This window comes from Colobus angolensis, unplaced genomic scaffold, assembly GCF_000951035.1.
Source record: "Colobus angolensis palliatus isolate OR3802 unplaced genomic scaffold, Cang.pa_1.0 Scaffold186, whole genome shotgun sequence".
NCBI classification, from domain to species: domain Eukaryota; kingdom Metazoa; phylum Chordata; class Mammalia; order Primates; family Cercopithecidae; genus Colobus; species Colobus angolensis.
The window spans coordinates 3,433,643-3,447,416 of NW_012114999.1; the positions used below are offsets into that span (position 1 = coordinate 3,433,643).

General features: G+C 43.3%; 1 protein-coding gene across 2 annotated transcripts; it reads right to left on the bottom strand.

Moving 5' to 3' along the window:
• Positions 1-1,121: 1,121 nt before the first annotated feature.
• On the bottom strand, positions 1,122-13,768 carry F3 (coagulation factor III (thromboplastin, tissue factor)). Of its 2 annotated transcripts, XM_011940017.1 has the most exons (6): positions 13,593-13,768; positions 12,314-12,425; positions 8,050-8,249; positions 4,863-5,041; positions 4,106-4,268; positions 1,122-2,410 (listed from the first exon to the last, which is right to left on the bottom strand). In XM_011940017.1, exons 1-6 carry the CDS (start codon positions 13,690-13,692, stop codon positions 2,274-2,276), a joined length of 891 nt encoding a protein of 296 aa, XP_011795407.1. In that variant the 5' UTR covers positions 13,693-13,768; the 3' UTR covers positions 1,122-2,273. The 2 variants fall into 2 exon arrangements, with proteins under 2 accessions (XP_011795407.1, XP_011795408.1); XM_011940018.1 differs by lacking the exon at positions 4,106-4,268.
• Positions 13,769-13,774: the final 6 nt, after the last annotated feature.

The following is a 13,774-nucleotide window of genomic DNA, read 5'->3' on the forward strand; positions in this document are numbered from 1 at the left end:
ATTTTTATGAGGATATCAAAGGTTTGTTTCAGGTATTCTTCCTTAGGATGTGGTGTTACATAAAATAGTTCATGCTTGGAATTTTATTGACAATGTTCAATTTCTTTGGTGCAAAGGAACAAAATGGACTTAAAATTTATTAATAGCTAGGTAGTGAGCTTAGGCTGCTCATCTGAATGCTTGTTCAATTTCTTTGCGGAACCACTTCTGAGTAGGTGTGCCATCTGGATGTTTTTCCTAGATGGTAACAGTGCCCCCTTCCACAGTGGGAAGCAAAAGTAGTTTTGTGGCCCAGTAGGTGCCAAGAACCTTTTTCATCTCTAGTTAGAATCCTCTTTTACTACAGTTCAGAGAATAAGGCTGTTTTGCATTTGAATGGATCTCTACATTCTAGAGATAATAAAGTCAACTCAATTCAGCCATGACTGACTGAGTCCACTGTGCAGTCACCCTCAAAAGCTATAAACCATGAGTTAGGCCCAGTCTCTGCCCTCCAAGGGCTCTCAATCTAGCTTGCTTTTAATTGACTCTGGAGATCTCATTCCACTTGTATCTCTCTCTATCCTATATTGTCCTTTTACCTAATTTTCTTTCAATACAATCATCCCAAGAATATTTCTTTTTTTCTCATCTCCAATGAGTCAAACCACTGCCAATGGGAAGAAACCTCTCCAAGTCTGCAGTAGAGAGCATTATCTTTTCCCTTCCCTGTAAGACCACATCGCTGCCCCCTGTCATGTGCCTTGTGATGACTCCAGTAGGCAAAGTATTGTCAGGCTTGGTCACTTGCTTGGGGCAGCAGCATGTGAACAGAAGTGACAATGGGCCCGTACAGAGCAGAAGTGTAGGAGATGGGCTTAAAGCTTGAAGCTGTGGTTGCCAGTTTCTACCAGTTTTTTGTTTTTCCCTCTGCCCTGACCTAATTAGGGGCTTCTCCACTGGTTTGCATCCTAGAATGAGAAGACATTGAGAAGAGGTGCAGTCAGCCTATAGTCACCAATATGTATTATAAGTGAAAAAGATACGTTGTTATAAGCCACCGACAATTTTAGTCATTTACTGTAGTAGAGCTAATACAAACACCAAACCATACATAAATAATAAATGGAAGATCGAATAAGTACAACAGTAACAATTCCCAGTCACCTTTATTTATATAAAAGTATATTAAATAAATTATCTCAATATATACAAATAGAACAATATTACCTATATAAATAGAAAATCCCCATATAGAAAACCCTTTAAAAAATTATATATACAATGTCAGCCATAGAAGCTTTGAGTACCTTAAATCATAAACTCTGTAGTTTGTATAGTAGTCTTATAAAAATAGAGTTAGCTCTCAAATGTTTAATGCCACTTCAGTCAGTGAAAGTGCAGACTGTAAAGCATATTAGGAAGGTGCCCAGAATACTGACGTCTCCCGCACTTAACACATTCATACAAAGTCTGCCAATTGTTTTGAATTTCCAAATGTATTCCTGAAAAAAAAAAGAACCTAAACACTATATTACAGACATATGTTAGAAAAGTCCTAGAAATTCACCCAATTTCCATTTTACTTTCTTACATGGATTGAAGTCAGCCTCTCAAAAGCTTTTTGGCTGGGCACAGTGGTTCACGCCCATAATCCTAGCACTTTGGGAGGCCGAGGCGGGTGGATCACCTGAGGTCAGGAATTCAAGACCAGCCTGGTCAAGATGGTGAAACCCCATCTCTACTAAAAACACAAAAATTAGCTGGGCGTGGTGGCGGGTGCCTGTAATCCCAGTTACTCGGGAGACTGAGGCAGAGAATTGCTTGAACCCAAGAGACGGAGGGTGCAGTGAGTCGAGATCATGCCACTGCGCTCCAGCCTGGGCAACAGAGCGAGACTCTATCTCAAAAAAAAAAAGAAAAAAGAAAAAAGCTTTTCAAAAGTCCACCCAGGATTTTTTAAGGCATTTTCTCATTTGTTTTTGCTTGGATGACCTGGTTACTCCTTGAGTGCGGAATATATAATCTAAAGCATGTTATGTGCAAAAGGTGCCATAGTGTTAAAATTAAAACTTGGAATTGGTTGTAGTACCATTCGTTACATTTCAAAGTGACTAATGCTGATGTCAAAACCAGAATGCTAATGGTCATAATAGGTCATATCAAGAGTTTTTTTGAACTCCAGGGTCTTCATGCTCCGAAATACTCATTTGTGTTTCCATGTATTCTATTCTCTTAAAAGTTCTTGGTCACAGTGCAACACAACATTTGCAGTAGCTCCAATGGTGCTTCCTTTATGCAACATTCAGTGGGGAGTTCTCCTTCCAGCTCCGCCCCACTCTTGCCTTTCTACACTTGTGTAGAGATATAGCCAGGATGATGACAAGGATGATGACCACAAATACCACAGCTCCAATGATGTAGAATATTTCTGAAAAATAAAGGGCATCTAGTCAACTTGGAGAGCTCAAATCCCATTTATCAGTGGGCAAAATTGAGGGCATAACCCCAAATTACACCATCCTATTTTTGTGCAATTTGAAATTTCTTTCTTTCACTCTTTCCACCACACTTAGATTAGGAAAGAATTTGTCAAACCCTAAACATTTCAGAGTAATTGACAATGGCTAAACACATTTAATGGGCATTTAATAAACTGAATAATGTGCAGTCCAGAAAAGATATGTAGTTGGAGGTAAGAACAACGGCTGGAAAGAAGTGCCTAAAAACGATGCTGAGATTGATGGCAATGATTATAGTAGAAGGTGAACCCTAAGTGCAAAGTGGGATATCCAAAGTGCTACCAGGATTCGGGTGACGAAGAGATAGTAACTAGTTGCTGCAGTAGGAAGGCTTCCTGCTGGAAGTGGCATTTGAAATGCCTCTCCAAGATAAAGAAGGGCCAAGGAAGCAGAGAAGTGTGTGTGTGCACAAAAGGAGAGGCAGTGGAATTAGAGCTAGGCTTTAGGACAATGACTGAAGGCTGTGGGTAGGATGGCCCAGAGGGAAGCAGGACCAGAGGTAAAGAGAAACCTCTCCCATCAGTGGCAATAAACAGGAGAGAACAGTTTATTTAAAGTGTTTTAAAATGTTCAAATCTCATCTTCACCTGGAGCTAGGCCATCATTTCTTTTTTTTTTTTTTTTAATTGAGATGGAGTCTCGCTCTGTCACCCAGGCTGGAGTGCAGTGATGCAATCTCAGCTCACTTCAGCCTCTGCCTCCTAGATTCAAGCAATTCTCCTGCCTCAACCTCCTGAGTAGCTGGAACTACAGATACGTGCAACCATGCCCAGCTACTTTATGTATTTTTAGTAGAGCTGGAGTTTTATCATGTTGGCCAGGCTGGTCCCGAACTCCTGACCTCAAGAGATTTGCCTGCCTGGGCCTCCCAAAGTGCTGGGACTACAGGTGTGAGCCACCATACCCTGCATAAGCCATCGTTTATATCCCCTGACTCTTTTCTTCACTGAAAGTACTCAGAATACTTTCCCTGTAAGGCATGGAGGAAGATGCACAGGCTTGCAGCTTCCTGCACGTCTGAATGCCCACAGCACTTCCGGTTAGGGACTGTTCCCCGCACAATGTGCCTGAGCTCCCAACATCTGCACACGCGTGGACACACATGTGTCAGCCACATGCACACATGCATGCGGGTATACTTGATATACTCAATCCCTTCCCTTGATGGGTTAGACTCTATAGCCTCTGTGGTGACAGAGGGCACTCACAAATGTCTACCGGGTCCTGATGCAGCTGGCCCAGAAGCCACCCCAAAATTAGAATTTAAGCATGAAAAAATGCCCAGGGAAATCTGTGACTTGATGCTAAATCCTAAACATAGTTTGTGTATCCGGGGCTCACCAGAGGGCTTAGCACATGGTAGGTGCTCAAGAAAACCCTTGCTAATACAAGGGCTCAAACAACACAGAAGCATTTCTAAATGTCCAAAATGTTAAGAGTACCAAGAGCAAAATCAAAACCAAAACAAGTAACAACAAAAAAACCTCCAGGCAGTTTGTCTTCCTGACTATTTAACCAAGGAAGTACATCCCAGCCCTGAGGGTGGAGCTACTCCTCCAGAAGGCACCCACACCCCCACGCAAATGGCCGGCAGAGCCACTCACCTCTGAATTCCCCTTCCTTGTGGCCCATACACTCGACGGGGCTGTCTGTACTCTTCCGATTAGCTGTTCTTCGGGAGGGAATCACTGCTTGAACACTGAAACAGTAGTTTTCTCCTTTATCCACATCAATCAAAAACTCATTAGTGTTTGTTTTGGCTGTTTTCTGTAAAAAGATAGAGTTCTTAATTCATCTGGGCTCAGAGTCAATTCTTTCCCCTTCCTTAAGTCACTGCAGAAGTAAAAACCTAGGTTCTAAGCAAAGCGTACATGAACATAGCTGACGCGTGAAGGATTAGAAGTGACTTCACTAATCAGTTTCCCTTGATCACTGCTAAAAATGCCTTTTCCAAGACTGAGAACATCCAATTTAGGCATATTGAACCCTATTTAGCCCCTTTAGAAGACATCTACAGTAAAAGAAAAAGGAAGGGAGTATTATACATTGAACAAAAACACATTTTGTGCCCGGGATCCTCAATAGAGGGAGAAATGTGAGTGTGGGGGACCTTTAGAGATGGCCTGATCCAGCGGTTGGCTGAGGAACCTGGGGCTCTGAGGGGGCCCTGCCCAGAGTCACAAGGTAATGGAGAGTAGCAGGTAAGACCAGGCCTGTTGTCCACCCCTCCCCACCCCTTCTACTCCACCACCTTCTCAACAACCCTGTTCTGCTATTTTTGAATTGGGGAAGAAATGGGCTGTAAAACCCAATTATCCACAATTTAAAACAGGTCATAAAAACAAATTAAAAAATTCTCACCTTTCCCGAACTCGAAGATTTCCAATAATAGAGTGTATAAATTAAGTCCTTGCCAAAAACATCCCGGAGGCTTAGGAACGTGTCGTTCCTTCTGACTAAAGTCCGTTCATCTTGTACTGTCACATTTACTTTTGTTCCCACTTGTTCAAAACTCTGAATTGTTGGTTGTCCGAGGTTTGCTGAAACCAAGGAAATGAGCTTGGTTAGAACCAAAGAATTCGGTAAAAAGTTAAATCCTGTTTCATTTTCACAATTGACAACTTAATTATCTCTCATATAAAACATCTACATAGAACCAGCTCCCTGAGAGAAGCAGGCATGGCAGCCCGGAGCTGAATCCTAAGACATTCTGTGGCGGTGCTGTCCAAGGGGAAGACAATGGAGCCTCAGATATCACTTTAAATTTTCTGGTAGTCACATTAGAAAAAGCAAAAAGGAACAGGTGAAATTAATTTTCATAATACATTTTATTTAACCAAAGACAATTGACTCCTGAACAACATGGGTTTGAACTCTGTGGATCCACTTATATGCAAATTTTTTTCAATAAAAGTTACACCAAGTGTGCCTGTCTCCTTCTACCTCCTCCACCTCTTCTCCTGCCATGGCCCCTCCTCTTCTTCTTCCTCTTCCTCCTCAGCCTACTCAACATGAAGATGATGAGGATGAACACCTTTATGATGATCCACTTCTGCTTAATTAATAGTGAATATATGTTGTCTTCCTTATAATCATCTTTTCTTTCTTTCTTTCTCTCTTCTTTCTTTCTTCCTTCCTTCCTTTCTTTTTTTTTTTTTTTTTGAGACAGAGTCTCGCTCTGCCCCCAGGCTGGAGTGCAGTGGCCGGATCTCAGCTCACTGCAAGCTCCACCTCCCGGGTTCACGCCATTCTCCTGCCTCAGCCTCCCGAGTAGCTGGGACTACAGGCGCCCGCCACCTCGCCCGGCTAATTTTTTTGTATTTTTAGTAGAGACGGGGTTTCACCGTGTTAGCCAGGATGGTTTCGATCTCCTGACCTTGTGATCCGCCCGTCTCGGCCTCCCAAAGTGCTGGGATTACAGGCTTGAGCCACCGCACCCGGCCCTTCCTTCCTTCCTTTCTTTTTTTTTTTTTTTTTGACAGAGTCTCGCTCTGTCACCCAGGCTGGAGTGCAGTGGCACAATCTTGGTTCATTGCAACCTCCTCCACCTGGGTTGAAGTGATTCTCCTGCCTCAGCCTTCCGAGTAACTGGGATTACAGGCACCCACGACCATGCCCGGCTAATTTTTGTATTTTTAGTAGAGATGGGGTTCCACCATGTTGGCCAGGCTGGTCTTGAACTCCTGACCTCAAGTGATCCACCCGCCTTAGCATCCCAAAGTGCTGAGATTACAGGTGTGAGCCACCATGCCCAGCCTCTCTTCCTTATAATTTTCTTAATAACATTTTCTTTCCTCTAGCTTACTTTATTGTAAGAATACAGTACATAATGCATGTAACATACAAAATGTGTGTTGACTGTTTATCTTATTGGTAAGGCTCCAGTCAACAGTCAACTAATACATAGGCTATTAGTAGTTAAGTTTTTGGGGGGTCAAAAGTTATACTCGGATTTTCAACTGCACAGGGAGTCGGTGCCTCTCAGCCATGCACTGCGTGAGTCAACTGCATATATCTGGAAATATAATCATTTTAACATGTAATCAATATTAAAAAGTTTTGAGATATTCTACACTTCTTAAGTTCCCGTGTGTACTTTATACTTACAGCATTAGCCATATTTCAAGTGGTCAACAGCCCCATGTGGCTAGTGGCTACTATATTGAACAGGGTGGTAGCATAAACTACATTTTAGGTCCAAAAAAATGTAGGGCTATGAGAAAGCCCAGGAAATGTCCTTGGTACCTCGAGAAGCCGATTTAACCACCGGGTCTCTACAATGGCTCAATTATCTCATATGCTTTGGTTAAATGACAGGAAAACAAACATCAATTCACAGGCCAAATATGCATGTGCACATGCAAAACAAACATAAAATATTTTCTATCTTGCACCAACAAAGGATTTGAAGTAGCTTACAAAAAAACTCAAGAACTATTAATATAAAAGAGAATCATGAGGATGCCATTAACTAGGGGTGAAATGAATGTCAACCATGCCGCAGTCACCAGAGGGACTGCTGACGCCACTACATTCTTGCCTGGTGCCACAAGAGACACAGGCAGAAGCACCCAGGGGTCTGGAGGGTTTTGCAAATGGGGGCTCTGAGAAGGCAGCCAGATTCACCTAGGGTCAGGCCCCCTATTTCAACCCTCAAAGTAGATACCAGAGGAGGATGGTTGGTTGGTTGTCTGTCCACCCCTTCTCCTCACCTTTCCTACCTTGAGAAACTGTTTTCTCTTGCTGGGCCTAACACTAACACAACACCTTCATTCTAACCAGCTGGCCTTACAAGAGAAGCTCATTTCACTCTACTCAATGTGCTGCATGCGTTTATCTGAAATGCCTAGCTCAGAGCCACAGTTGCGGCAAAAGAATTTAAATCTCCTACCTGACAGGAATTCTCTTCATTCTCTTACTGGCTCCTAGGGCCAGCTTACAGGGGCAAAGGCTGAGGAGGAAAGTATTCCACCTTCCCAAAAGCAGAACGAGGGTGACAGGCAGATGGCTGAGCAGGTGCTGGCACATCATGGAACTCAAATCATGGCCAAGTGATTGGAAAAGGTCAGCATAATTAGGCTAATGATGGGCTCAGAGGGAAGCCATGGACTTTCCTCATCGATTTATGACCATTTGGGAAAAATCCTTAACTGGGATTTTTGGTATGATAATGGGACAGAAAAATCAGGATATATGATACATATAGGGAAAAGCTAACACCCCGCCTTGGTGGATTTCCTATCCCTATCCCCTTCCCTGGCCTGCCCTCTCCCAACACACATTCAGCTGGTTACTGAGGACAGTAACAGGGTCTGGGGACAGACTCGGGGAGAAAGTTACTTGATGACACTGTCATCAGCTCCAAAGTTCATATTCTGTGAACCTCCTACCACATCTGGAATGTGTGAAGAGGGCTGTGTTACGTACCAGTTTCCGAGAAAAAAATAGTAAATATTTTTAATTTAGTAGCCCCTAAAGGTATAAGATCACAAGAATTATTCAGACGTTTATAACAAGAATGAACAGTGGTACAGCCCAAGTGACTTACTCTCCAGGTAAGGTGTGAACTCTGGGGAGTTCTCATATGGGGGCTCCTCAGTAGAACCTGTGCTCTCCACATTCCCTGCCGGGTAGGAGAAGACCCGTGCCAAGTACGTCTGCTTCACATCCTTCACAATCTCGTCGGTGAGGTCACACTCTGTGTCTGCTGTGTAAAAGCATTTGCTTTTCCAATCTCCTGACTTAGTACTAAAGAAAGAAAAGAAGGAAGAAAAATAAATGGAACATTACAATTTGCACCCAACAGGATAGACTGCTTCCTGGCTGTGGTGTTCTGTGCTAACATCAGGAGCCCTGCAATCAACCCTCATGATGCAGTTACTGTGCGAGCACTTTGCTTTTTTTTCAGCATTGTTTTGTAGAGATGGGGTCTTGCGATGTTGCCCAGGCTGATCCTTCTGTTCAGCCTCCCAAAGTGCTGAATTTACAGGTGTGAGTCATCATACCTAGCAACACTGAGCACTTGGGATGCATGTTTGAGTCCCCATAGCAACCCAGGGGATGGCTCTGTAATTTGCCCTGTTTTTACAAATAAGGCAACTGAGACAAAGTGAGATTGGGTGACTAGCTCAAAATCACACAGCTGGATTTTGAACCAGATAGCTATTTGACTCGTGGATCTGTCCTCTTAACCATTTTGTTAAATATCTTCCTTAGAATGTAGATGCTCTGTCATGGTTACAGGGGAGAAAGAGCAGTTTTCCATCAAGAAGAGGCAACTGAGACAAAGTGAGGTTGTTTACTATAGTCTACTTATGATATCATATCATATAGTTTGTTATAGCACGTTCTATATTCTATGTAGAATAGTCTATATAATAACACGTTATACATATATTCTCTCATGACCACTATTAATGCTATTATTAATCATTCATTGACTCCACTATATGCCAGGTACTCTACTGGACCATTTACTCATGTTACTTCATTTGATATAATTCTTCCAAGAAGGTATTGGATCTTTCTTATCCGTGAGAACATTGAAGCTCACAGACACTAAGCAACTTGCAGAAGGTCACACACCTAACCAGTGGCAGAGCCGGGTCTGTTTGCCCCATTATACTACATGCCTCCCTTGCTTTTGCAAGATGCGAATCCATCCCAACCAAGATTACAGAATGACAGTACAGGTAGTATCTGTCTAACAAAGTCTGAAACTAAAAAACTGAAGACAGATCATTCTTTTGTGAGACGTCATTGAAGGGGAAATGATTTAAAGGACTTCTAAAATGAAATTCTTCTAAGTGACCAAAATAATAAATAGGTGAAGTGTCACGGCAACTTGATTCACACACTTCTGTCCCATAGAAAGTGACAGTTACGCTGCTCTTCCCTTTGGCATTACTGACTACCAGAGGCAGACCCATCGTTCAAGGCCAGGTCCCAACTCCACCTGCTCCAGGAATCTCCAGGTCTCCCTGCTGAGCATTTACATTTCCCTCCCCTGTCCTCCAGCATGAGTTCCTCCATGATGCTGTTAATATGAATACAGTCGGCCTGGTACGAGGGGTGCGTGCCCTTGTGTGCTCTGTCAAGCAACAGGGCTGTAGGGTCTCGCTGACTATTACATGGTTTGTATTTACAGGTTGAATTAATTCATAATCTTGGGGAAAACGAGGCACCATGTGAATTCCATTGTCTAAATTCACACATAAAACCCATAAATATATTTTCTTTCAAAATCTGAACTAAGTAACCAGGCCAAAAGGATTTGGGTAAACACATTCTTTATCCTAAAGTGCACAAACTAAGATTGATATTGAAATATTTTGGTTTCTATTTATTTAATTTTATGTGATAAAAGTAGAGAGGCTATTTTGTTCCAGAATGACCAAAATGTGTTTTATTATATCATTTCCATTTCAAAAAGCAAATGAGACTATGCTGTTTCCTTTTTATCACTATAGCAAATAGTTGTTCAGATAACAGAAGAAAGTCTCCTAGGGCTTTCTATGTACCATAGAGATACAGTATTTGGTTCCTCCCAGCTCACAGCAGGGACCACATACTCTACAGCAAAATTTAGCACAAGGATTTACACAGTACCATGGTAAGCTGTAACTGTGTAAACAGGTAATGAAGGGACAATTCTGTAGAAAATCCCTCTGAATGCCATTAATAGCATTAACACTTTAAAAGCCTCCAAGGTTCCTCCAGGCATTGCAGAACCCTCTGATTTGGAATTCTGAGTTGACTAAAAAATTCAGTCACTAATTTGGTTGCAGGTTGTTTTCCAGAAGCTTTGTAAATTCAGCTTTAGAATTCAGAACATTTCTATGGAATGAATATCACAGGTGATGGTTTGTGCTAAGGCTTAAGCCAATAACATTTCCCAACCACCACTGAAAACTGTTAGCAAAGGTGAAAAATGCAGTTGGAGCTCAAAGCAGGGGCTTCTGCATAGCAGTAGTGTCCGGCGGCTGGAGCCAGGCTGCAGTAGTGAGAGCAGTGGGGAGGGAAGAGGGGCAGCTGCTTAAGATGCTAACTGTAGGGAAGGAAAACAGGCAGGGAGGGAGCCCCACTGAGGAGATTCAGTGGGCAAGGCTTTCCTTCTTCCTCCTGCTTTGTGGCCTCCCATCAGACTGTAACAGAGCCACCTAAGGGGTGTGTGGATACTGGGTAGACCTTGGTTCCAGACCTGACATGGGCACTTACCATCAGTGTAGTCATGAATAAATCCCTCACTTTCCAGAGCAACAGTTTCCTCATCTGTAAAATGACTGCTCTGGTCCTTTTTAACCAGAAATCTCATTTATTCCTGGGGTGGGCAAGAAGAGTGCACGCTTCAGGCGCAGGCTGATGGAAAAGCTCCCAGGCCCTCCAGCACAGCAGCAAGGGACTGTCCAGTCCACAGGACCACCCTGAGTCGGCTGCCATCCCCCAAGCTGTAGCCCTGCACTCTGATGTTTGCAGATCAGAAGCTGTGCTCATTTAAATAACAGCAGCCTTATAAAGTTCAAGAACTTATAGTTAACAAAGGCTTATGTTTAAAAAGCAGGTGAATCGTAAATATATGCCCACATGTCCCTCAAATATTAGATTGAATATATTTAGGAGGTAAGCATTCCTCTCAAAATCTAATTTTTACCGTCTAGAAGGAAAGTGTTTACCAAGGTAAACTTCAGGCCTGTATCAGAGAAATTAATTACTAATTCTCAATTGGTGAAATCTGAATTGACAAGTTTGACCAGAACTGTAATCATTATTTCAGGTTATGAAATTCCTTCATCTTTCTCTCCGTGCCCCCACACATATCCACACATGCATGCACATATGCAGGCAAGTTCTCCCTGCTGGTTTGGCAACTGCTGTCATGAAGTTCATTTTGAAAAACAAGAACATTCACTTAAAATATCCATCGTATCTAGAAGTTGCATTCCTAATGATGTAAAAAGCCTGGCACAAGCTAAAACAAAACAGAACAACAAAATACCTTTCGTTTTAGCTGGTGATACTTTTGTACCTTTACATAATTAGCATTAAAATCATTTCCACAACAGCTATTCTATATTTCATAAGATCTCTACCAAGCCTCCTAGAACATTTCAAAAACCAAAAACTTGCCAAGAATATGGTGAAAACCATCAAGGAAGACATAACCTTTAGATTGAATATGCTAAATTATCGGCTCCTGGGGACAGCTGCCAATCAGAGTTGAGGCACCAAGAAGCAGAGCCACCCCAGACCCAGAGGGTACAGACAGCGGAGTATTTCTGCTCTGCCAGGCTCCGTGAGTCACACATTTGGCCTCCTCCACTAAGATTATGTATACTACCAAATTTCGATTCATGGAGTCCAAAGATGAATGAATCAAACACTGCTTAAGGGCAATGCATACACTGGGATTCCTCCCACCTCTTCCCTAAGGTGTTAGACATGGTTCACAGTCTAGACAGCAACAGAAAAAGACATCAATGTTTAGATGACATCAACTAATCTATCATGACCCAAAGCACACTTCAGTGCCTACTCAAGAAGGTTCACCTCTCCACAGTTTATACTTCACTTAGGAACTCTCCCATCATTTCCAAAAACAATTAAAACAATTAAAATGTTCTACCAGTTTAAGGTCTGGAAATGTTGCAGGCCTAATAGAGTATGACACCGGCCAGCGAATTGCCATGAATCCCTTCTTCTTTGTCATCTGTTAAATAATTTCATCCAGAAATCAGCTTTAAGAACATTAATGTTCAGCATAGGAGAGCAGAAACATCAAAACGCTTAATTTTCTTTTTTTGTACCTAGCTTACCTTATTTGAACAGTGTAGACTTGATTGATGGGTTTGGGTTCCCACTCCAAAATTGTCTTGAAATTAGTTGATTTCCAAGTTAAATTATATGCTGCCACAGTATTTGTAGTGCCTTTAAGCAACAGAGAAACAGCTACTATTACATGCACTTCTCAGCACTCGACTGTGTTGATGTATAAAACACCTTCCCACCTGACATCACCATAAACCTCACTTTTTAGTTTTCAACAACAAAAGCTTCATTAGTGAATTATCAAGAGAAAAAGAATCTTCAAATTTTTTCTAGACCTAGAATTTCTTCATGACAAGATTCACCTTGTAATCCCAGGACACCGGCAAGGATCTTGACATTTTCGTTTGAAATTATTCATGGGCAAAGCCTTGTTATAACTTGACTAGAAAGAGCCCAGGGCCATCAGTGTGCCTGTCCAGGACTCAGCTCTGGAAGAGTCAGGTTCAGCCCGCCAGGAAGGGTTTTCAGTAAGTTATGGAAAAAAGGCAAATCCCACACGTGTGACAAGAGTTAGGACTGCATACAAATGAAAAAAGCCAAACTTCACTTTTTCCATTTTTATCTGAAATGTCTCTATACTGAAACTTCCACGGAGATCCATGTTCGTGTGGCCTGTCACACCGTCGGCTGTATTGGATCAGGATAATTTATTATGAAGATCTGCTTTGCGAGTACGCAGCAGGTCCCAGTCTCTACGCCGTACCGAACACCGCGTAGAAATACGGGGCATGCACAACGTTGTACCTGCTCCAATCTAAGCAGCAATCCAGCCCGTTTGGATTGCCTCTACCCAAATCTAGAACAAAGATGGCCAGGAAAAGACCAGGGACGCTCTTTATTAAGGGAAGATGCACATATAATGAAAGATAATATCCAAACCTCTGCACGCCAACACGTGCAGACGCAAGCCCAAGTCCTATTATATTGAAGGTCGCAAATCACTGGGAAGCCCTTTCCCCAGAGTTAAAGCAGGAGCCAAAAGTCCGCTTATGCAACAACAGTCCAATTACTTGGACACCCAGAGCAAAACTCTCTAGCAGAAGGGGCAGCGGGGTCTGGGGCGCCAACTCCCTCCCTGCAACTCCCGCCGGCGCCCAAGGGACTGGGTTCATTCAAGCCCGGCAGGGTGAATGCAGCCGAGTCCCATAGGCGCGGGGGGCAACATGGGCGCCCCAGGGAACCAGGACGAGCCCGCTGTCAGCCGGGACTGTCTCCTCCCTCCTGCGCGTGGCGCGCCCTGAGCTTCCAGGGGCCAGTGCCACTCACCTGAAGCGCCGGCCACCTGGGCGAAGACCCAGCCGAGCAGGAGCGTCCGAGCGACTGCGGTCTCGGGGCGCGGGACCCGGGGCCAGGCAGGGGTCTCCATGTCTACGAGTTGACCGCGATATCGAGCGGGTTCCGTGGCGCCCCGGAGGCTGGGGAGGTTGGGCTGCAGGCGCCCTAGGCCG

Bases quoted from the DNA above. Each gene is read 5' to 3' on its own strand.
- F3 (XM_011940017.1), bottom strand. From the start codon at position 13,692: ATGGAGACCCCTGCCTGGCCCCGGGTCCCGCGCCCCGAGACCGCAGTC. The intron at 5,042-8,049 runs GTAAGTCACTTG...CCTTGGTTTCAG, and splicing joins GTTCACACCTTACCTGGAGA to CAAACCTCGGACAACCAACA. The intron at 2,411-4,105 runs GTGAGTGGCTCT...TTTATTTTTCAG, and splicing joins CAAGGAAGGGGAATTCAGAG to AAATATTCTACATCATTGGA.